At 33.2% G+C, this 24,608-nt stretch overlaps 1 protein-coding gene across 2 annotated transcripts in view; it reads right to left on the reverse strand.

The window, feature by feature from the left end:
• BIRC6 (baculoviral IAP repeat containing 6) overlaps window positions 1-24,608 on the reverse strand; it is a 325,846-nt gene that overhangs the window by 270,866 nt on the left and 30,372 nt on the right. For both annotated transcript variants that reach the window (XM_044663691.1, XM_044663690.1), the window contains exons 2-3: window positions 14,266-14,447; window positions 6,592-6,729 (exon numbers count right to left, since the gene is read on the reverse strand). In XM_044663691.1, coding sequence (XP_044519626.1) covers window positions 6,592-6,729; window positions 14,266-14,447 — 320 coding nt within the window. The remainder of the gene's footprint in view (window positions 1-6,591; window positions 6,730-14,265; window positions 14,448-24,608) is intronic.

Here is a 24,608-nt window from a genome sequence, read left to right on the forward strand (position 1 = left end):
CCTTGATATTCTTTATCTTTTGTTCTTCCAAATGAACTTTGTTATAGTTTTATCTAATTCAGTAAAAAAAGTTTCTCGGTAGTTTGATAGGTATAGCACTAAATAAGTAAATTAATTTGGGCAGGATTGTCATTTTTATTATGTTAGCTCGTCCTACCCATGAGCAATCAATGTTTTTCCAATTGTTTAGATCTAGTTTTAATAGTTTGGAACCTGTTTTGTAGTTGTGTTCTTATAATTCCTGTGTTTGTTTTGGTAGATAGATTCCTAAGTATTTTATATTGTCTAGGGTGATTTTAAATGGTATTTCTCTTTCTAACTCTTGCTGCTGAGATGTGTTGGAAATATATAAAAGTGCTTATGATTTATGTGCATTTATTTTGTATACTGCCACTTTGCTAAAGTTGTTGATTATTTCTACTAGCTTTTTATATAGTTGATTCTCTAGGATTTTTTAAGTAGACCATCATATTATCTGCAAAGAGTGATAGCTTGGTCTTCTCATTGCCTATTTTAATACCTTCCATTTCTTTTTCTTCTCTAATAGCTACTGCTAGTATTTCTAGAACAATGTTAAATAGTAGAAGTGATAATGGGCATCCTTGTTTCACTCCTGATCTTATGCATTATCAGCCTCTAATGGTTCCTTTTAATAGTTCAATTTGTACAGTATTAAAACTGTAAATTAATTTTCGTAATATTGTCATTTTTATTATATTGACACTGCGGCAACAACACTGAATATACCTACATACATATGTTTTTCTTTGTTTAATTATAATTCATCGAATCTGTACAAGTCTTTTCTCTGCTTTGTTAGAACTGTCCCCAAATAATGCATGGATTTTTTTGTTATACATATTGAGTTTCTCATTCTATTAATCTTGCCGCTTGAATTTTTAAATGTTACACTGGCAGCTAGATAGCAAAGCAGATAAAGAGCACTGTATCTGGAGTCAAGAAAACATGAAAGACCTAGCCTCAGTTTCATTCATCTATAAAATGGGAATAATAGCACTCACCTCCCAGAGTTGTTATAAAGATAAAATAAACAAATTCAGAGTAAAATGAAAACCAAAAGAATCATTTATATAACATTAATATCATAAGAATGAAAATAGAATAACCCGGAGAACAATTTATACAATGACAATGAAAAATATAAAAAACTATAACAGTGGTACAGAGCTGACTTCAGAGTGCAGAATTAGACATGAATATTTTGCACAGACACTGGAGGAATTTGTTTTGCTCAAACAGTATTTTTATAGAGTATTTGTTTTTTTCTTTTTTATTTTTAATTGGTGGGGTTAAGAAAGAAAATAAATCCTTATTAAAATATATAGTGAATGGAGGGAGATGTTAAAAACATGAAATTTTTCAGATGAGGTAACTGTATAATTAGTTTTACTTAAATGTTTTACTTTGTGACAATAAATCACTAATGAAATGGAAATATTCTGTAAATATATATGTATAATATAAAAATAAAAATCATCAATAAAACTAAAATAAAATTTAAAAATTTAAGTACTCTAAAAAGTCAGTCATTTTCATGAGTTTTTTCAGAAAAGTTCCTGAAACTTCTCAATTGGTATCCTTACATCCTAGTATTTTCTAAATAAACTATCATATCACAAGCAAAAAGGGATACTTTTATCTGTTCTTTGCCTATCTTTAAGTCTTTCATTTCTTTTTTCTTATCGTATTGCTATTGCTAGTGTTTTCAGAATTATATCAAATAATAGTGGAGAAAGTGGCCTTCCCTGCCTTACTTTTACATTTATTGGAAGACACAGTATATCCCTGCCAGACATGGTTCCTTTTGGTTTTAGATATTTCTTATTACATTAAAATGGTCCCCGTGTGCCTACACTTTGTACAGTTTTTAGTATAAATAAGCATTGTGCCCGCCCCAAACTTTTTAAGCATTTACTCTGATAATCACATTACTTGAGTTTACTGTTTGGTTTGTTTTTTTTTAAGTTTGTTTTCCTAATGTTGAACTTCATCCTTGTTATAAATCCAACGTGTTCATAATTGACAAATTGCTGAAACTGATTTGACAAGGTTTTATTTTAAAAATTTGAATCTACATTTATTAATGCCATTATAGTTCTTATTCTATATTTTAGAGCTGCCTAATTCAGATACAGGACCTTTCATTTCAGAGTCTGATAAGAGTGCTTGCTTTCTTAATTTCTGTATGGAATTGGTACTGTTATTAAAAATTCAATAGAATCCTCCAATGAATCCATTCTAAGAATGGATGATTAAAGATCTGTATTTGGTCTTCTTGGCTACTTAATATTCTTTAAGCTATTTTTTCTTTTGCATTATTAGTTTTGTCAACATACTCATGCATAAGTACTGATCATGCTTTTTACTTCTTGGTGTGATTTTGCCTGATTAATTTGCTATTATGATATGATTTCCTTTCTTTTAATAAATCAAATAGATAACCTAATTTTTGATCCATTTTGTAGCTTTTTAACTTTCATTGGACTTCTGCTTTTACTTTTGTTCTTCATACTTTTTGTTTTCTAGTTATTTTATTTCCCCTTAAATTTTTGATATCTCTTCTTTGTGCTATTTTTTAGTTTTTTTTTTAATTTCTGATTTTAAAAACATACCTTTAAAACATTAATAGAGGGGGGCAGCTGGGTAGGTCAGTGGATTGAGAGCCAGGCCTAGAGACGGGAGGTCCTAGGTTCAAATCTGGCCTCAGACACTTCCCAGCTGTGTGACCCTGGGCAAGTCACTTGACCCCCATTGCCTACCCTTACCACTCTTCTGCCTTGGAGCCAATACACAGTATTGACTCCAAGATGGAAGGTAAGGGTTTAAAAAAAAAAAACATTAATAGAGTCACAGTTTGTTAATCTGCTTGAAATTGTATTTTTTAAGGATATAATTTTTCTACAAGATTGCTTAAGCTGCATCCCCAAAATTTTGATGTTTCATCATTACTTTTTTTTTCACACAATTAATTTCCATGATTTGTTCTTTGATTCACCCATTGTTTAGTACAGATATGATCTACTGTGGAATAGTGTTTCTAACAGCCTATATGTTCTTCTTTTTTTAACCCTTATCTTCCATCTTAGAATCAATACTGTGATTGGTTCCAAGGCAGAAGAGCAATGGGAGTTAAGAGAATTGACTTGGTGTCACCCAACCATAAAGTGGCTAAAGCCAGATTTGAATCTAGGACCTTCCAACTGAGCCACCAGCTGCCACCTATGTTCTTGTCTAACATTCATAACAAGGGTGGTATGCAGCATATACTTACAAAATTATTACTTTCAAAAATTTATCACTGATGAAAATTAAGCAAATGGTATATTGATATTCATTCAGTAGCCCCTTTTTTGATCCTAACAGGGGTCGGAGGAGTCTTTTCCAGACCTCTGGTACTGTCTTTCATCCACCACCTTAAGAAGAAATCTTTCAACATCCTCAAAACTGTGTCACCTCCAGTACATATATATCTTTTGTGTGTCTTCTTGGTCTTTGTCTAGATGGTTTTTGTTTTGTTTTTACTTTATAACTACACTTAATTTCAACAGTCAAAGTGACATCATAATTTATCTATCACTTTCTCTAAGTCTTCACCGGGATTTTTATCCACTTTTCCATTTCCCTGATTATGGCTCATATTTATACCACCACGTTCTTTTGCATCTTTTTCAAGGGGTAGGTTTTTTGAATTTTATAATGCATTTTTCTATATTTGTTAGAACTAAAATTTTATTTTACTTTTCAATTAAAAATTATTTTTCCCCCAACAACCATTTTTTTAAAAACCTATTAATAAACAGGTAAATTTAAGCAAAACAAAAGTCACCCACTGACCACGTCATATCAGTCAATAAACATTTATTTAAGAACCTACTATGTATCTCCCTGTGCTGAACACTGGAGATACAAGCAAACAAACAAAAAAGGCAGTCCCTATCCCACCTCAAGAAGCTTACAATCTCATGAGGGAACATAGTATACAAAAGGAAGCTGAAGGGAAGTGGATGTCTCATTCTGAATGTTAGGAGGTAGATGATATTCTTCATTATAAAACTTCCAGAATCCTGGTGGTCACTGGAATAATCAAAGTTAATAAGCCTTTATAAAGATTGTTTGACTTTATAGTGTTCCTAATATAAATGGTCCTCCAGGCTCTGGTTGTTTCGCTCTGTATCAATTTCTCTAAGACTTCCTAGGTTTCTCTAAATCCACAGCTTTCAATGTATCTTATAATAGTATTCTATTAATATTTACACATTAATTTTTTTATTTTAGTTTCCATTTTCCAATACTATAAAAGAATCACTACAAATATTTTTGTGTTATATAATAGTCTTTCTCTAATCTCTCTGAGGATAGGCCCAGCTCTGATTTGAGGTCTCATTTTCTTGAATTCTATTTCTACTTCTTAGCACCCCATGAAAGTTCTCATTAAAAGATCAAAGGTAAAAGGGTCCACAATCCCCTTTATAAAAAATTATAGATCTTTCCCAACATTTATTGTGTTGCTTAGAGTTTCCAATGTGTTCAGGATAAATTCCCTTGTTTTGCAACTTAATTGCCAAGGAATCTTTGATCTATTGTGTTTACTCTCCATCTAGGCCTCCCCACTCTGTCCACAGTTTTTCACCCAATTTTTTTTGTTTGTTTTCCAAATCTTTACTTTTTATCTTAGTGTACTGGTTCCAGGGCAGAAGAGCAGTAAGGGCTGAGCAATGGGAGTTAAGTGACTTGCCCAGGGTAACATAGCTAGGAAGTGTCTCTAAGATCAAATTTGAAACTAAGATCTCCCATCTTTAGGCCTGGCTCTAATCCAGTTGCTCCTAGCTTTTCCCAGGTTGGAGGTGATTCTGTTGATAATCTTGCACCATCCTTCCCCACTTGCCAAGATCAAGTTTTGCATGATGAAGAGATTTCTACCTTCTTTTGTAGAAAACTTATGTAAAAAATATATACATGATGATCATGTGTTTTTCCAGTAATTTTCCATATGTCAGTATATTAAGTTAAATGAGTAACTTTAACATCATTTTTACTGCATACCGTACTTTCATCATTTTTATTCTTCTTTTGATATATGCTCAATGAGATGATTCCAGAATGGCTTCACCTGAGCTTTCTTGGTTCCTCTGAATATAGAGCAAAACCAAGTTTCCCAAATCCATTATTTACCTCTAACAAAGAAAGCCTATGAAACACTCTTCTCTTTAGCTGCCATTTCCTAATAGAGTATAGTGGATAGTGCAGAACTCAAGTCTTCAATTTCAAATCCCACCTCAGGCACTATGTAGTAAAATGGCCCTTGGCAAATCACTTTAACCCCTCAGGGCCTGAGAATCTTCAACTACAAAATGAAGAATTTGGACTCAATAAACCTTAAGGTCCCTTCCTAACTTTTAGATGGATCTTTTTCTTTACCATTTTCAATAATACCAAGAACAAAAAGACAGACAAAAATCATTTTTTCCAGTAATGTTAGCTACTCACTGGTCAAAATGAGAACCTCACATATATAGCACCTTCAGCTAAGTTGACATTTAAACAGACAGTCTAAAAATTATGTGACCTAGTAAACATTAGATTATTGATTCATTAGCACTCTATTTCCATAAGCTTTTATTACATAAGTATTAGAGGAATGGCACAGTACTAAAAAGTCTTTGGGGGTTTTTTTCCCCATAGGTTGCCATGGCCAAAGAATTCATCAAGTAGTCAAACTTTGGAAGATAATCTCCGTATTTTGATAAGTTTATCATTCAAAGAGAGTCTAATACTAAGACCATACTGGAATATTTTCCAATCTATTAAAACATGGCAGGGGAGGCAGCTGGGTGGCTCAGTGGATTGAAAGCCAAGGTCCTGGGTTCAAATCTGGCCTACCAATACTTCCTAGCTCAGTGAGCCTGAGCAAGTCACTTAACACTACTGCCTAGCCCTTACTGCTCTCTTCTTAGAACCAATACACAGTATTGAGTCTAAGATAAAAGGTAAGGGTTTAAAAAAAGTGACATAAGGTCCCTTAACATGAAAAATTTTAAGAAGCTAGAATCAAAGACATACTACCATTAGGCACGAAAACAAAAGTATATAGAAAATTTTCACTACAGACAAAATAAATGCCTTAGAAAATTCTGGGTTTGATAGTTCTACATATCCCTTTCAGTTTGTGATGCCTCAAAACCAGCTTAAGTTCCTTCAAAAAGTAAACTGAACCTTCAAGGCAAATCCAAACATTCTGATCTCCCAAGGAAGAAACTAAAGTCTTATCTGGAATACTTAAGTTATTCCTCTCCCCAAAAAAGAAGGGACCCAAAAGGCTATACTTCAATTAGCTTGGAACCATTCTCAACTCAAGGAAGCTACACATAAAGACATGGGCAACCTTGAAAATTCAGCAAGTTAAACATTTAAATAAGAGATATTTAAATGTATACGCTTCCAGACACCTTTAAGCTGGCAAGTACATTTAAAAAATACTATCTCTAGGATTGAAGAGAGAGATAGACAAAGGGACAATGTCTTTCCTTATAATTCTAATGCAATATGTTGGTCTCATTTGTAAATTCTTACCTTAGCAACTTTATGATTAGCTGCTGTTTCATGAGATGTATTTTTTAGTCCATCTTTCAGCTGGCTGATGAACAAATCATATCCCTCAGAAGAAGAAACATCTACCTTCTCTATACAAGCAGATAAAAGCTGTTGGGCCTAAAAATATAAGAAAAACAAAAATTAAAGAATAAAACTTAATAAGCTGGGTTTTATTAAGTACACTATTTAAAGAATGAATACCTATTTTAATAAATTCATAATTTCCAAAAGGAACATTTACTCTAGTAAAAAAGTTAAGCTGTTGAATTTACTACATAATATCTATCATGAGCTGGAAGTTCTATTTATTTAAGTTATTTTGTCCTATTTCAAATTATTTTACACTTGAAAATACCAGTATGGCAACTGTATTTTTAAAAATACTGTCATTTAAATTCTTCTCTAATTCAAACTTTCTCTTTACTCCATACACCATTATTTAAAATTAGTAATACAAAGTTAGGAATTTCAAAATTACTGATATTTTAAAATGTTTTACCACCAATCTGAGTATGAAATTATTTGTATTATTTAACAAATAAAAATGTGAGGAATTTTCTATTTTAAATAATATACTGAAATTTTAAAATCTTAAATATTTAAGATTTCTATAAGCTAAAAGCTTCTCTGCTAAAAAGCAAAGAAAATCCTAACAGGCAGCAATACTGTAAAGAGAAAAACTTAGCCACATTACTTCTTAAGAAATGCTGTTTTAAAAAAAAAGTGTCATGGTTTTTTGTATTTTTTTTTTAAAAACCTTCTGGACAGATATGCCCACAGAATAGATGAAAATGATCACCTCTCAAGAGGAAAAAAGATGAACAATTAAAATGATATATGACTCACAAAAACTAAGGAAAAACTAGAAAAGGAATTTAAAAACCCTTGTTCTACTCTCAACTTTGTTATTTTCCAACCTTAGGCAAATAAATTCTTGAGTTTTGACCTTGCTTTTCTTCCCTTTAATAATAACAATGTGGTATTCTTTCTGACTCAAGAAATTTTAGAACTGAACATATCTGGAATTTCAAATTATATCATCCTGGCTTTTACAACATAAGAAAAATGTCTCCCAAAAAATCATTTGAAAAACATGGTGTCATAGATACTTTAAGAATAAAAATTAAAACTTTATTCAGATTTCTCTTTTTATACCTCAAACAACTTAAAATTGATCATATAATATTTATTCAATGAAATTCATTATACAAGTAAAATTTTAATTCATATTTTTCTTTAAAATATATTATCAAAAACTAGAGATGTTGGGGCAGCTGGGTAGCTCAGTGGATTGAGAGTCAGGCCTAGAGACGGGAGGTCCTAGGTTCAAATCTGGCCTCAGCCACTTCCCAGCTGTGTGACCCTGGGCAAGTCACTGGACCCCCATTGCCCACCCTTACCACTCTTCTACCAAGGAGACAGTACACAGAAGTTAAGGGTTTAAAAAAAAAATCTAAAAAAAAAAAACAAAAACTAGAGATGCTTTGCCCATTTTTAATTTTCTATCACAAACAAAACTAATAACGTCCTAAAGGTTTTCATTAAATGTGAAATATTTAACAATGGCACCATCTGCAATACCCAACCCAATCACCTAAGTGGAGTAACCTAGCGGATTCTCCCTTTAGGAGTATCTAGTTCATCAGTAAAAAGTGAGGGGATTTAGATCTAAGTGGCCACATGTGCCTGAATCTACTTTTTATTATTAGAGGGCTTTTTTTTTCTTTTAAAAAGATTAATTAGCTGACATAAGCTACGAGGCAAAGGAAAAACAAAGATATTTTTATTTTAGAAAGGCAAGTCAAAGCCATTCAAAGGGCTGGAGAAGCTCCAGAGAAATGTAACAAGGGTGGTAAAAGGACTTAGAATATAAGTCATATGAGGATCTATATTATTAAAGAAAATGGGGATGTTTTTTACATAGAGAAGATGAGGCTCAGGAGAGACAAAATAACACTCAAGTACTTACAAGGGTCATGTGTAGATAGACAATCAGGCTAAATTTCATTGGCTGCTAAAGGGAATAACTAAGAGAAATGAGTGAAAGTTCAAAGAAACAAATACAGATTTGATAGAATCACCATCACAAGCACCATAAAGTAGAACTGGCTGCCTTAGGAATTAATATGTATCTCTAACTAGATGTCTTCAAGCAAAGAGCAACAACCATCCTCCAGAAGTGATGCAATAGAGGATTTTTAGGTGTTGATTAGATTAAGTGGTTCCTGAAATCCCTTAGGACTATGAAGTCCTGTGAGTCCCTAATACCCTTTTGGACAAGACAACACAATAGGGGCTATAAGAATTATAATTGATCTAATAGCCGCGTTGATTTACCTGAAGAAAAGTCTTTCTACAGGGTTCTAAACTTAATTCTGTCCTATCCTAAATTTTAGGAGTGACTATATCATCAGTAAAAAGTGAAGGAATTTAGATTTGAGTGGCTACATGTACTTGAATCTACATTTTAATATTAGAGATAGTTTTTTCTTTTAAAAAAAACTAACCTAACAACATCAGTTAATAGGCAAAGGAGAGACATTTTTTAAAGGCATGTCTATATACTATTCCCCAAAAATTTCCACAATGTAAACTAAATAGAAAGTACACTCATCAAATATTCATATGACAAAAAGCTTTAGGGAGAGCTCAGTGGATAGAAAGTCAGGCCTAGAGGCAGGAGACCCTTCAAATCACTTAACCCTCATTCCCTAGCCCTTACTGCTCTTCTACCTTGGAACCAACACTTATTATCAATTCTAAGACCGAATTTTTTAAAAATAAAAATAAAAAGCTTCAGGCAACAGAAAAAAAAAGTTCTGTGGGATTTATTTAACCAAAATCCCGATATGTAAGCCAACCTTACAACAGAGCTACTGGAACTGAATTGGACAAATAACATCATAGGCAGAAGCAGTGTTGTCAAATAAAGAGAGAGAATTTATCCTACTTTCTGTACAGGTCAGATTCTATGTGGAATACAAAGTTCAATTCTAGGTAGAATGTTTTAATATCAAAGGATTTTGACTTAAATCTTCTGAGTTCATCTGGTCCAAGTCTTGGCCTTTCCAACAATAAACAGATAAGCAAGTGGCAGAGTTGTCCTTTAAATCTAGTGATCTTTCCCTATACTTCAATCCCTTCTAATTTTTGTTAGGTAGAATCTAGTATGTGAAAAATATTGATAAGCATGTTTCAACTGTAAAATTCTAAGGACAGTGAGGATTCTGCTAACATATTATTGATAATAACAAGGAAGGTTCAAAGGACAAGTGAGTAAGCAAAGGCAGATATCATAGAAAATATTTCTGAAAAGGATGTATGGTTCAACTAAATATTGCTCCAACTCTAAGTTTCTACAACTCTATTTAAATAACAAGGCAAAAAAAGTAATAGTTAATATGCATTCAGTGATGTAGAAGGCTCGACAACGGAGCAGGACTGAGTATAACATCAATCCTGGAGTATACAAATTAGGTAAACCGTTAAAAATTAAAAGACTAAATAAAAAGTATACAGTTTTCTTGACATAGGGAGAGATAACCCAACCAAGTTATCTATAAATAAATTTCAGAAAATGCTTGGGGTTTAGAGTCAAGGGAAAAGAAAAGCTTTGAGAAGTGGGCAAAACAAGCTCGATAGGGCAGAATTTGGTATTGTTTGGGTTTTTTTTATTCCCAATGTCTAACACAATGTTTGAAATATGTTCAATAAAACAAAGGCAATAAAAACATGTAGTCAATGAAGAAAAAAGCCAAGGGGAAGAGATGTAAGAACAATACACTGACAAAATTTTTTCTTCTGTGTTTTAGGGAGAAGTATTTATGAAAATGTGGTTACCGATCCAATCAAATAATAAACATTTATTAAACATGCAATATAATATGTATAAAAGACAAAAAAACAAGAGTCAAAAACAGTTCCTGAGGCCATGCTGGAGTAGAAAAGTTACACATATAGAGGGATATATAAAAAAAGGAGCCAAAAAATAACCAAGATAATTTTGGGGGAAAGTACTAGTATATGTTACTACTCCCATATTCAATACATTCAAGTGCTTCTTCCAGGATCAAATATAAAAACTTTGTATTTAATATTTAAAGGCCTCTTAGTCTGGCTCTTTTTTCCTTCCTTTTTATTTTTGTGCTTTATTCTCTTGCCTTTTGCTCTGTAATCAAGTGATCCTAAGTGGTTAATACAGGTTAAATCTTTTTCTCAAAGATTTAAATTTAGAATATAAATAACTATGACTATTTCTTGAATTTGCTACCCAGTAGCTTTGAGCTAACAATATCTATTCTGTGCTAGGCACTGTCTAGATAATGACACTAAGGGGAAAAACTGATCAATCAATCAATCAATCAATATTCTATTACTTTTTAAAGACAATAACAAAGCATTTAACAGCTGAATCAAATGAATGCTCTTAAGAATATAAATAAGTCTAAGTAATAACTAGCTAAGAATGCCCTCACTGCTCCTAACCACCTAACATTAGCAATTTCAAATATCTATCTCTTTTTTTACAGAATCACATAGGAGCAGGTTCAACTAAAAGACTATTAACTACTTCTTTTTAAACATAAAAATTAACAGGAAATATATACTCATCTACCTGTCATATCTGCATTTTGCTCTGCAACTGTCCCTAATCAAAGTTTAAAACAAATCAATAAGTTATCTTTCTAGAGATGTTTTTACTCTGTCCAATTTAAAACAAATGAGGTACTTTGCACAGTTACAAGAACCGGAATGTCATTGTTGGTTAGTTAAAAGTTATGATGTGAGGGTAGCTGGGTGGCTCAGTGGGTTGAGAACCAGGCCTAGAGACGGGAGGTGCTAGGTTCATATCTGGCCTCAGACACTTCCCAACTGTGTGACCCTGGGCAAGTCACTTGACTCCCATTGCCCACCCTTACCACTCTTCTCCCTTGGAGCCAATACAGAGTATTGGTTCCAAGGTGGAAGGTAAGGATTTAAAAAAAAAAAGTTATAATGAAATCAATAAGATATGATTACTTAAACCCTAAATTTAACCAAGTTCCACTGCTAGGTTAATGTTAACATTTGTGATCATCAGGAAATCCTTAGTTTATTCATTTAGACTCTCTCTGCTTTTACTACTAATTCCCCTACTCACAAAGACTTTTTAAATAACATATATTAAATGATATTGTTGATATGAAACTATCTAAATGTAATATAAAATTTCTATTTATTAATGGCATGATGATACATGTGAATCAATATCATCAATGACAAGGAGCCTATATTCTTGAAAAGTAACTAATGTCGAAAAGCTATTCTTCAGCATGACCATTATGCTCTAAAGACTGTCAACAGGCATTTCTATGAACAGGTCTATTAAAGAAAGGCATATCTACTTTGTAAACTGCCCCTTATCAATGGAATGAGGATCAGTGTATACAAGGTTATACAAAAGACAGATCCTAGGTTTGCCATTTATTTTAAACCGTATGACCTTTGGGGAAAGCACTTTACTTCTAAGGACCTCAGATTCCTCATCTAATTGGGCTAGATGTTCATTAAGGTTTCTGCCAACTCTAAATTTATGATTCTAAGATGGAATAATCAGAATTAATATTGACATCAATCTACCATATATAAAAGTGCTAGTAAGAATCAAAAGACTAGTTCTAGTCCCCGTGCTGTCACAAATTGCTTATGTCCCCCAACTCTGGATTTCAATTTCCTTATTTAGAAAATTAGAGTATAAGAGTAGATGTGAGGTCTCTTCTTGTTCTTATATTCTATAATTCTGCTGGAGGCTCCTATTTTCATTTAATCTAGAGAGATACTCCAAAACCAAATTGAAATCTAGTAATATGATATAGTAAAAAAAAAAAATCAAATTTATGATTCAGGGAATCTAGTTTCAAGTAGAGACTCCAATATTTTACTATATTAGTCAGAAGGAAGTTGCAACCTGCCTGAAGCTCAGCTTCTTCTGTTTATATTATCTATCTCACAGAATTAATGAGGAAAGCATTCATAGCTTTCAATTATTTTAAAAAGGGGAATTATTATTCCTCATTTTTACTTATATTTTAGAATCAAAGTTCTTTTCAGCTTTACTTAAGTATTAAAAACTGATTATAATTTTCTTAACCAAGGAAAAAAGGAATACTAATTCTATGTATGCTGAAATATAACTCATATTTACTGCTTAAAAGATTGCAGCTGTGTTAAACATCAACTAGTATATGACCGTACTCTCAAGCACCCATCCTCAAAACTACACAGAAGAAAAGAAAAGAAGCAATGAAGTGAAATTTATAACTTCCATTTCTCAGGAGATTCTGAATATGAGGTCTGAATTCAGATATATTACTGTTGCCTGACACAGGTTATACTTGTAAGGATCATCTTTAGTACCAAATCAATTCAAAAACATTTATTAAGTATCTAATATATGCAAGTAGTATTGATGATCACAAAAACGCATCTTGAAAAGAAATTTAAAACAGAACGTCTTACATGAAATAGGAAAAATCAAAATAAAGCTCAATATAGTTTATACTAACTAAAAGCAACATGAAAATGTTCACCAATTAAAACAAGGAGCTGCTAGCAATCATTTTTTTTTTAAACCCTTAACTTCTGTGTATTAGTTCCTTGGTGGAAGATTGGTAAGGGTAGGCAATGGGGGTCAAGTGACTTGCCCAGGGTCACACAGCTGGGAAGTGTCTGAGGCCGGATTTGAACCTAGGACCTCCTGTCTCTAGGCCTGGCTCTCATTCCACTGAGCTACCCAGCTGCCCCCTAGCAATCATTTTTGATGTTCACAATGCTAGACATTTCAAGTCCTAAGTGAGAAATCAGATAATAGACACTGCTTTCAGCAGCTGAAGGTACTAGATTTTAGCTCAATGCCTAGCACATAATACTTAATAAAATGCTGGCTGATGAAAAAAATTAGTAACTTCAAATGATAAAGAATTGGTTTTCAACAGATTGACACATGGAAACAAAACTCTCTGAATAACTTTCTAAATGTAATACCCACATTGGGGTATTGGGGTAGGGGAATAGATCAAAAGTTCAGCTCCAAAAATGTCTAAGAATTCAATTACCTAAATAATTATACTTTGAGATCTGGGATTAATCCAAAACTGCAAAGCAGGAGTCGGCAACGTATGGTTCTCGAGCCATATCTGGCTCTTTTTCTGCAGGAGCCATAAAGTCAACTTTTTTTCAGGCGCTGTTACAGGAGTGCGCACTGTGAGCACTGTACAGCTCTCATGAAATTACATTTAAAATAATGTGGCGTTTATGGCTCTCACGGCCAAAAAGGTTGCCAATCCCTGCTGTAAAGTGACATTATAATGCTCTTACTACAATTGGTCATTATAATAAATTTTACATGATGCTCGAATTTAAACTTGGAATTTTGAATAACCTAAAAAAATATCTGGTGGATACTGGTTTATATACAGGATATTACATTCTTTAACAAACCTCCACTGCATAACTGTGCAATGGAACATCCAATATTTGAGTAAGATTCCAATAAGTCATAAATATATTTTATAAACCATATCCATAGAAATATAATTTGGGTTCATTTAAGAATTTACACATATGAAAATACTTAACAGAAAAGTCAAAACATTCACATTGAATTCTACTTACCTCTGTAACTGGTAATTCAAGCTGAACTACATCATCTTGCTTTGAAACTGGAGTTTGCAGTGCAGTGTCTAGCAACAAGATCCCATTAAGGTCTTTCCTACACCCTACTGCATAATCATCCACAAAGATAACTTTATCCACAGCAGATATATACTGACATTTCACCCGGCCACCTGGTTTGGCTGTAGAGGACAAAAATCAAATATTTGGCAAAAGGAAAAGTGTCCCAAATACAATGTAAGAAAATCAAATCCATCATTTAACTGACATACTGATTAAATCTTCCAAATGCATTTTAATAATATTGTATCATATACTACACTAATTTCAGATTTTATCTGGGAAATTTTATTTTTTTTAAATCTCTATGCTGATGTCTTCCACAATTCTGTGCCTAGGACCCAAATTTTGTCCTTAGTGGAAAAGCAAGAAAAAAATTATAACCCTTAAATGTAATACACAGAACATCTATTACATGATGCCAATAAAGACGGATGAACCTTAACTTCTATTTTGGCTTGAAAGGTGACCCTGGGCTCAAAAAGCAAAAGTTCAGGCAGGGTCTATGAAGTAGAAAAAAATCTCTTAAAAGATCCACACAATATATATTGTAACTGAGGGGAAACTTATTTTTAAATGGTTGGCAAGTACTTTTACAAGATTTGTTTGACCATTACCACACAGGTAACAAATAAAAGTATACAATGTATCTTGGTCTCATGTGATTTTTGACTTACCAATTGGCAGAAAATGGAAAATTCAAAGTTTTAGACCAATTTTTATTTTTCATTTAGCTTAAACGATAGATTAATTTTGAGTAATTGGTAATACAGTTAGAGTGCTGGGACTAGGGTCAGGAAGACTCATCTGCCTAAGTTCAAATCTGCCCTCAGACACTAGCTGGGTAACCTTGGGCAAATCACTTCATCCTATTTTGCATCTGTTTCCTCATCTGTAAAATGATCTAGAGAAGGAAATGGCAAACCACTCCATGATCTCTGCCAAGAAAACCCTTAAAGGGGTCACAAAGAATCAGATGTGACTGAAAAGGACTTAACAATTAGATTAATTTAAACATTAATGTAACTCTACATGTAAAAAATTAACAACATAATGATCAAAATGTTGGCACACATAATTGAAGGACACCTACAATATTCTTTTTTAAAATAAGCAGAAGATATAAATAAGTTAAATAGGATACCTTCCAAGTACCTCACAGAGAGAATAGAGGTTGAAACATATAAAATCCAACAGAAACAATTATCACCATGCCTTGTATTACGAATCACATTTTTTAAAAAACATTAATTGCAGCGTAAATACCAACACCTGCTGCAGAAGATTAAGAGGTAGTAAGAGTCTACCAAAAAATCAACAAGAAAAGCAGTGGTTCTCAAACTTTTTGTTCTCAGGACCACCTTTATAGTCTTAAAAATTGAAGACTCCAAAGAGTTTTTGTAGGCTACGCCTACCAATATTTACTATATTAAATATAAAAATGTCAGTATTATTATGAAAATATTTTTGGCTTTGAAGATCACCTGAAAGGGTCTCACAACTCCCAGGGGACCCTGAATAACACTATAAGAACCACTGCTCCAGAATACTTAATACCAATGTAGTCAGCATCTACATTAATACTTGAAGACTTCAATGTAAAGAAGAACATGGAAAAATGTTAAAAAATACTTTGAAAGTCAAGAGGATTTAGATAAAACAAACACAAAAGAACAACACAAAAGAAAATCAGAGCTTATATCTTAAAAAAACAGGTAAGGATTGGTTACACAAGCTGTAATCATTTGCATATTCGCTGTCTATCAGATAATTATTTTAGTCTGTGGTTCCCAACATGAGTTGGGCCACAGAATAATTGTCAAGAGAGTCACTTTACAATATGAATCTATATTCATTCCAAGTACTATCTTTTTATCCTGGTTAACTCTAAACATATATGTAGTACAAACATTATAGGAAAGCATACTTTCTACAGACTCCACAAAGTCTCCAATATATGTATACCATACATTGTTATATATAACATATCTTCAAGTTTAGACACTAAGTCACACAGTTAGGCTATAGAAAGCTTTATTAATGAAATGCCTCAGATCAAGAAGTAATGTGTCTCATTCTTGGAATGGTGAATGTCCTATTCCTTCCTTTTCTAGTATTCTATCTTGTAGCAATACCTAATTTCTATATGTCTTCTATATATATACATAAACTCTTCAATAATTAGCATTTGTATTTCATGAAAGAGTCCAAGATTACATATAGTCTACAGCACCCATGGAATCATGGCTAAATTTCTTAATTTCCCTGAAACTCAGGAAAAAAAGAGAAAACTAACACAAATGTTAAGAATTTGAAGTTATTCTCCTCTTTAGAAGTGGTTAAAACATAAGATTTCAATAAAGAAATGAAAACTATCAATAGCTATAGACCTTAAATGCTTCAAATCATCAATAAAATAAATTCCTAAAACAATACAAATGTGAAAAGTATCCACTTACACCCATCCAATTCACCATCCTGCAAGACTGAATCACTTTAGTAGTAATAGTAACTCCTATACTCAATACCCTTTGAGCACAGATCCCCCTATAAAGCCTCCATTTGAAGAGACCTCACAGATAAGTCACTTTCCTCATTTCTACTCTTCCCTGCTCCTTACAGCTTCCCTTGATGTGTTCTTCACACAGATTCTTGAAGACAGGAACTATCTTTTTTTATTATTTGCATCTCCAGCATTTTTCATAATGCTTTAACACTTAGCAGGCATTTAATATAAGTTTATTCTTACTATCAACCAACAAAATATGGTAAAAGTCACTACTGAAGAAAGTATGCAAACAGCTAGTATAGTTGTCAATTCATTTCTCTTTTTTTTGAGAAGGAAATCACTCCACCATCTTTATCAGGAAAACCTCATGGACAGTACTGACGTGATATTGGTCTATGACATCAAAAAGAATCAGAAATTATTATTATTTCTCAACAATTAGTTATATTCCTATAACTTTTCATTATTAAAGTATGCCATCTTAACAGAAGTGTTTTTACCTTGATCATGGAATCAACATGGCAAATGTGTTCATCTCCCTTATGTTATCTTTTCACCTTTCTTGTCTTTCTTTAATTATTAATAGTCATGGTGTATATTGTTCCTTTGACTCTGCTTTCTTCACCGTGCAAGTCTGTTTAAATCTTCCCTATATGTACAGAAACATTCATAGTGGCACCTTTTGTAATAATAATAAAAAGCTGAACAAAAAGATTTCCACCAATTGGAAAAGGTAATGAAATAACCTTGTGCAATAAAATAAAAAAAAAAACGAGGAATATAAAGAAACATGGGAAGATTTATAAAAACTAAGATACAGGGAAGAGACAAAAATATGTCAATATAATAAACTTATGCTAAAATTTGGGTCACAAAGGAGGAAAGGACATTCCCTGCTCTCAAGTTGAAAATCTAATGGGGAAAATAACATGAAAACAAGTGTGTACAAATGATACAGGATAAATTGATGATAAACAATAGAAGAAAGGCACTATAATAAGAGAGACCAGGAAAAGCTTCTCATAGAAGCTAAAACTAGAAAGAAGGCAAGTTAGTCAGGAGACAGAGAGAGAAAATCCCAGACATAGGGAAAAGTAATTTAAAATTCTCAGATGGGAGTTTCTTGTGGGAGGAACAGCATTGAGGCCAGTGTTATCAGAGGACAGAATGAGGAGGATTGGAAGAAAGAGGAATAAAATGGAAGATACAAAAGGAAGAAAGTGGAAGGTTATTAAGAGTTTTAAATGCCAACCAAAAAATTTTATACTTGATCTTGGAGTAATAGTCACTGGAATTTACTGAATAAAAGGAACCAATATACCAAATGAATACAATAATTTTAAGGAAAATAATACTAAACAATAATAGAAGTCAAGATGTAAGAGCCACTATTCCATGTTAAAGCACATTTTCTGTTAAGAAAAGTTAAACCATTAGAATGTAGTTACATATGCTATCATTTGGAAATGCTATTTTAAAGTGTTTTACTTAACTTTTCTTATAGGAAATAAGATCAATGTTGTTTATTGGAGAGTATAACTTTCTCTGAAGTGGTCTCACACACACTCCAGATCTTAGGCTCCAAGCATTCAAAAAAGCAAAGAGTAATCAAACCCAATCATCTCTGGCCTCTGCCTCAAAGCATAGAGGGACAGTCAAAAGAAGGTCTTTGTTAACTGTATATTTCCCTTCACCATATCCTTTTATATTTTTGTTCTCTTCTTTGCACTATACCCCTTGTTACAAAGAAGATAATAAAATAGGAGAGTATTCAACACCAGTGAATAGAGCACTAAACCTAAAGCCAGGAAGAGGAGTTTAAATCTAACCTCAGATTACTAGCAGTGGGACTCTGGGTAAATCACAACCTATTTTTCCTCAGTTCCCTCTGATAATAACAACATCTACTTCCCAGGGTTGTTGTGAGGAACAAATAAGATATCTGTAAAGCAAGGGGGAAGCTGGGTAGTTCAGTAGATTGAGAGCCAGGTCTAGAGACAAGAGGTCCTAGGTTCAAATCTGGCCTCAGACACTTCCTAGCTGTGTGACCCTGGGCAAGTCACTTAAAAAAAAACCTGTAAAGTAGTCTGAAAATCTTAATATACTACATACATGCTAAGTATCATCATCATCATCATCATCATCATCATCATCATCATCATCATCATCATCATCATCATCATCATCATCATCATCAATAACACTGCCTTTCTTCTATCTTCCTCTCCCAAACTCCAGTCAAAGGCTCTTATTCCTTTCTTTTCAACTACCTTTATGATCTACCCTCCAAATTTAGATCATCAAATCCCTTCCTGATTCTACCTCTCTTGTAAGTATCTTTTTCTCTGCCCCCTTTATTCCCATTTCCCTTGAATTTAATGTATTTGTACTCTAAATTTTTGTTAGTGTAAATGTACATGTGTTTTCAATATTCCTTTTTCCAGTTCTAATAAAAGTAAAGTTCATGATGCAAGCCCTTTCTCTATGTTTTCTTACTCATCATCACGGTATGAAATATAATAAGTTCAACTGATTCTCTGTCCCCCCCACTCCATTCTCCCTTATTCTATTTTCATTCTCATTTCTTCTCAAGACTTTCCAAAGAGAACACAAGTCCTCAATCTCATGTATATCTTAATTAGCTAACATTATGATGCTTCAAGACATTAAGATTCTGAAGGAACATTTGTGGGTTTTCCCTCTATTGGAAAGCAAGTGGAATTCTACCTAAGTTTCTCTTCTCTTGGGTTGCATTTCAAAGTTTCTATTTAACTTGGTTATTTTCCTGTCAAGGACACTTAGAAATCTATTTCAATTAAGGGTCTCCTATGGGATTACAGTCAGTCTAGCAGAGTAAGACATTGGTAGTTAAAAATCATTATATTCTGCTTTTTGAAATGTCATATTCCAAAGATCTCCACTCCTTTAATAGTTGCCTGGCCTTAATCTACAGTTCTTTGGTACTTGATCCCGGTACATGAAAACTTTCTTGGTATTTTTTTTTTCCATTCACCTGAAAGTCCCAAATTTAGGCTATAATATCACTAAGAGTTTTCATTTCATCAATAAATTCTCCATCTATTCACATCCTCTAGTTCTAATACATCTGGGCAATTTTCATTTATACTTTTTCTGATCATGATTTTCAAATAGTACAATCCTTAAATCATCTCTTTGATCTGATTTACAAAGGCTATTTTGTTGTTTAAAATTGGAAGTGCTTTATATTTCTTTCTAAATTGTTTTACTCTTTTGATCCCCAACCCCCCAATGTTTGTATCTCCTTAAGTCACTATTTTAAATTTGGTCTATTCTGATTTTCAGGTTGTTTATGTCTTTCTTGGATAAGGTTTAATATGTTCTATATGAAATTATTTATTCTCTTTCTCTTTTTTTTCCTAGAGTTCCCATTTCATTTATGATCTTTTTTATCTTTTGTTCTATTTATTCCAGTAATTCGTACTCCTTCTGGCCAAGCTCTTAACAGAGGTTCATTTCTTAGGGAATTATTCTTATTTTTGGTTTTGTGTCTTGGAATCCTGGGAACGAGGAAATGTGATTATTGCCAGTGTCTTCTTTTACCCATACTTACAGTCTTAATTCCTAAAATAGGAATTTGTGTTGGAGACATTAGGGTCATCTTTGATCTGTATCACCTGGTTTCTTGTCACTGCTTTCACTTACAGAGATATACCAGAGAGGTTTCAGGCTCATCTATTTTTTTCTTGGCTCTCTCAGCAGCTCAGGTCAGAAACATACAAACATTCAGAGTCCCTAAGGTATCATAGACTAATCCCTCTCATTTGAGTCTTACCAATTCTCATTCCTATATACAAGCTCAGGGTTCTCACTATAAGTATCTGACTGCTCTGGGGTTTCCTTGATGGCACACTCAGTTCTCTGATGTTCCCTGCTACACAGCAATACATTTATCCAGGTGTTCTTGAAGTGTTCCTGGTCCACACTGCAAAGGTTGAAAGCTCTGTTCTCACTCTCAACTTTTCTAGCTTTTCCTCTAACTTACTATAAAGCACTCCCTTAATTTCTTAAACATTTAATAGTGGTATACCAGGCACTGTATTAAACACTGAGGATACAAATACAAGCAAGATTGTCTTTTGTGGATTCATCCAACATCATGCCCTAAAACTTGTTCTTCAAGGCTTTATCCTGGAGATATGGGTATTACTCAAATCTTAGTCTCCCCTCCTATTTATTTTCTCTACATTCTCTTTCTTAGTAACCTCACCAGTTCAAGGGTTTACCACATCTGTCTTCATGACTTCTAGATCTATATATTCAGCCCTATTTTTTTATTCAGTTTCAATTCTGCTTCACCTATTAGAATTTCAAAATGGATTTCACAATGAACTAAACCAGAAGACAAAGGGTACAGCTAAGAAGAAGGTACAGCTAAATGGAAAAACAACTCACTGGTTCTCCTTGGATTTGGCCATATGTATGTGGCCATACTACACTGTTAAAAAAAACCATCAAATTAGAACAAAGTTAGAGGGAGCAGGTAGGTGGCTCAGTGAATTGAGAGACAAGCCCAGAGATGGGAGGTCCTGGGTTCAAATCTGGCCTCAGATATTTCCTAACTGTATGACCATGGACAAGTCACTTAACACCCACTGCTTAGCCCTTACCATTCTTCTGCCTTGGAACCAATGCACAATACTGATTCCAAAATGGAAAGTATGGGTTTAAAAAAAAAAAGGAACAAAGAATAAAAATGAGAGAGATATGACTAACAAGAAATATTAGATGATTGAAAAAATAAGACATGGATGACATAAAGGACAGTTAAATAAATTTAATCAATGTAAAGAAACTGTCATAGGAATACCAAAAGAGCCTAAAACCATGTGAGTCAGGAAATAGAAATTAATGGTTTAAAATATAACTTCGTTTCTAAAATGTTAGAGAGATGAAAGTGGAAGAATGTGAAAATTGAAGGGAAAAAATAATTAAAAGAAAGGTTCACAAAATACTCAATAAAGTTATCCCTAAAGAATAAAACTATAAAGAACTCTGCACAAAAAAATTTCAATGGCTCTCTTTTGCAACTAAAATAAGATTTGCCATTTTGACATTTAAAGCCCTTATCAATACAACTCCAAACTATTTTTTAACCTCATTTTAAAAGTACCACCACCTGCAAAGCTTTCTTTGCATCCCTAATTATTAGAGCTCTATCTTAAAGAATGATGTATACACATTTCTACAGCTCTCTCTCTATATATATATATATATGTATGTGCACACATGTACTTGTATGTGTTGGCCACCTTTCCCCTAAGGTCTTATAACTCTAAACTCTTGTTATTAATTACCAGCTCTGTCATTTATCCATTTGAGAGCATATCTCAATATGGATTACTTTCAGGTTGTTTCTTTACTTCTGGTGCTCTTCCTATTTTTTTACCCATGGTACATATTTGTTGTTTCTTGCTTTATTTTGGGTGATGGCGGACAATAGGGTGATATATGTAAACTGTCACTTTTATGAGAATCATTAACTTTTTTCTTTAGTGTTTTTCTTATTCATTAAGGGAACTAAGTCCAAAAGCAATCTAGTGTTACTCAGAATCAAACCCAAGGCAAGAAACAAGAAATGTGTGACCAGAGGAAAGCAGTTCAACCTTTTCCCTATGCAAGCACTGAAAACTGTAAGGTCCCCAACCCAAAAGGTTCCTAAGAGCCTGGAATTACACAACATCCAATATTCCAAAGAAGCAACAGGATCAGCCCATATGTTTTCTCCAGACACATATAGAGCCTGGCCCTAATATGAAGTGCAAAATCAGGTAGGGGTAAAGGAAGGAAATAAGCATTTATTTAGCATCTACTATGTACCATTCACTGTGTTAAACACTTTACAGATATCATCTCATTTGATTCACACAATAACACCAGGAGATAGTTTCATCTGCAAGCAATGCCTTAAAGAAAAACACAGCCTAAATAAAAATTCAACTAGAATTCCAAAAAAAAAAAGAACATTATGCAAAAGTTGTTTGTTTTAAAGGTTAAAAAATGTTTTATAAATGGAAACAAGTACAATGGATGAAAAAATTGGAAAATTAAAGACAAGAATTAGAAACATGCACAAAATCCTGCCCACACAAACTTCCTAAAATTAGAATGTGCCAAACAGAAGTGAATGACTCCATGAGACAACACAAAATAGTAAAACAAAGCCAAAAGGCTGAAAATATGGAAGTAAATTTGAGATTGTCTCATAGAAAAAAATAAGTACCTGGAAAACATCAAAGAGAAATAATTTAAGAATCATTGGACATCCTGAAAGCCATAATCATCCACAAAAAATGTCTAGATGTATTTTCAAGAAATCATAAAACCATCCAGATCTCTTAGAATCACAGGGGAAAGGGAGAGAGGCTGACAATTAAAATTCATTCTCGCCAACCAGCACTCATAGGAAGGATGAAAATACACATTGGTTGGGTACAGAAATACATTTCATTCAAAAGGCAAACAGGTCAGTGGAGAGAAGGATAGAACAGGCAATTAAATGGAATAAGGATTAAGGGAGAGATTAAAACTAAGCAAAATAAACTCTAAAGATGTATAAAAACATCTTTTGAGGCAGCAAAAGGAAGTTGAGGGAACATCCATCAATTGAAAGTATAGCTAAACAAGTTATGATGGGCTACTATGGAATACTATTTTGCTATAAGAGATGATGAAGGGAATAGTTTCAGAGAAACCTAAGAAAACTTGCATGAAATGATGAGTAAAGTAAGCAGAACCAATAGAACATTTTATACAATGAAAGTAATAATATAAAAACAAAAATGAAGACTTATGAGTTCAACTCTGACCATCCAAGATTCCAAGACTCATGATGAAACATGCTACCTACCTCTGGATAAAGAGGTGAAAGGCTCAGAGTACTAAATGAGACAAATATATATTTGGACACTTTCTATCTGGCAGCTCATCTAGATTTCACCAGGCCTCTTTTTTGTATTTCTAGCACTTAGCACAGTGAATGAAACATAGTAGGCACTTAATAAATGATACTGATTAATTAACCATGGTTTCCAGAATCCCCACGAGATCAAATTAACTCTGACACTCACTTCTCAGTATTCTCTGCTCCTGGGGTAGAGGGTTGATACTGAGAGGTCCTCCTAGATTTCCTGGATGCAAGGATTTCATCATTTCCCACTCACCCCCTTTCCCTCCATCCCATCTCCTTCCCATTTTTTCATTTCTTTTTTATATATCATTTTCCTCCATTAGACTAGGAGTTCCTATAGGACAGGGACCATCTTTTGCCTTTCTTTGTTATCTCCAGCACTTAACACAGTGCTTGACACATGGCAGGCATTTCATAAATGTTGACTAAAATAACCGACACCAAAATTTGTTTTGCTTGAGTATACATGTTTATAACAGGAGTTTTGTTTTTTTTCTTTTGTTCTCAATAGCAAGGGAGAGAGATGATGGGGTTTTGCTGATTGAAAAAAATAATTAATTTAGAAAAAAGGAAAAAGGAAATGGTTCCTATCCTCAAGAAGCTCACATAGTAATGTTGTTGGAAGAGACAAGCACATAAACTATGTATAAAAAGAACATATCCAATGTAAATAAAACAGTCTCTGAGGGAAAGGATCTAGGAAAGATCCCTTCATAATTCTTTATTCTTCTTTTTCCTTAACTTCAAATTACTCCACAATCCAAAAACTGCAATCTAATACAATGAATGCTCCATTTAACAGATTTTACAAAGTCTAGAGAAGAG

This window comes from Gracilinanus agilis, chromosome 2, assembly GCF_016433145.1.
Source record: "Gracilinanus agilis isolate LMUSP501 chromosome 2, AgileGrace, whole genome shotgun sequence".
Lineage (NCBI taxonomy): Eukaryota > Metazoa > Chordata > Mammalia > Didelphimorphia > Didelphidae > Gracilinanus > Gracilinanus agilis.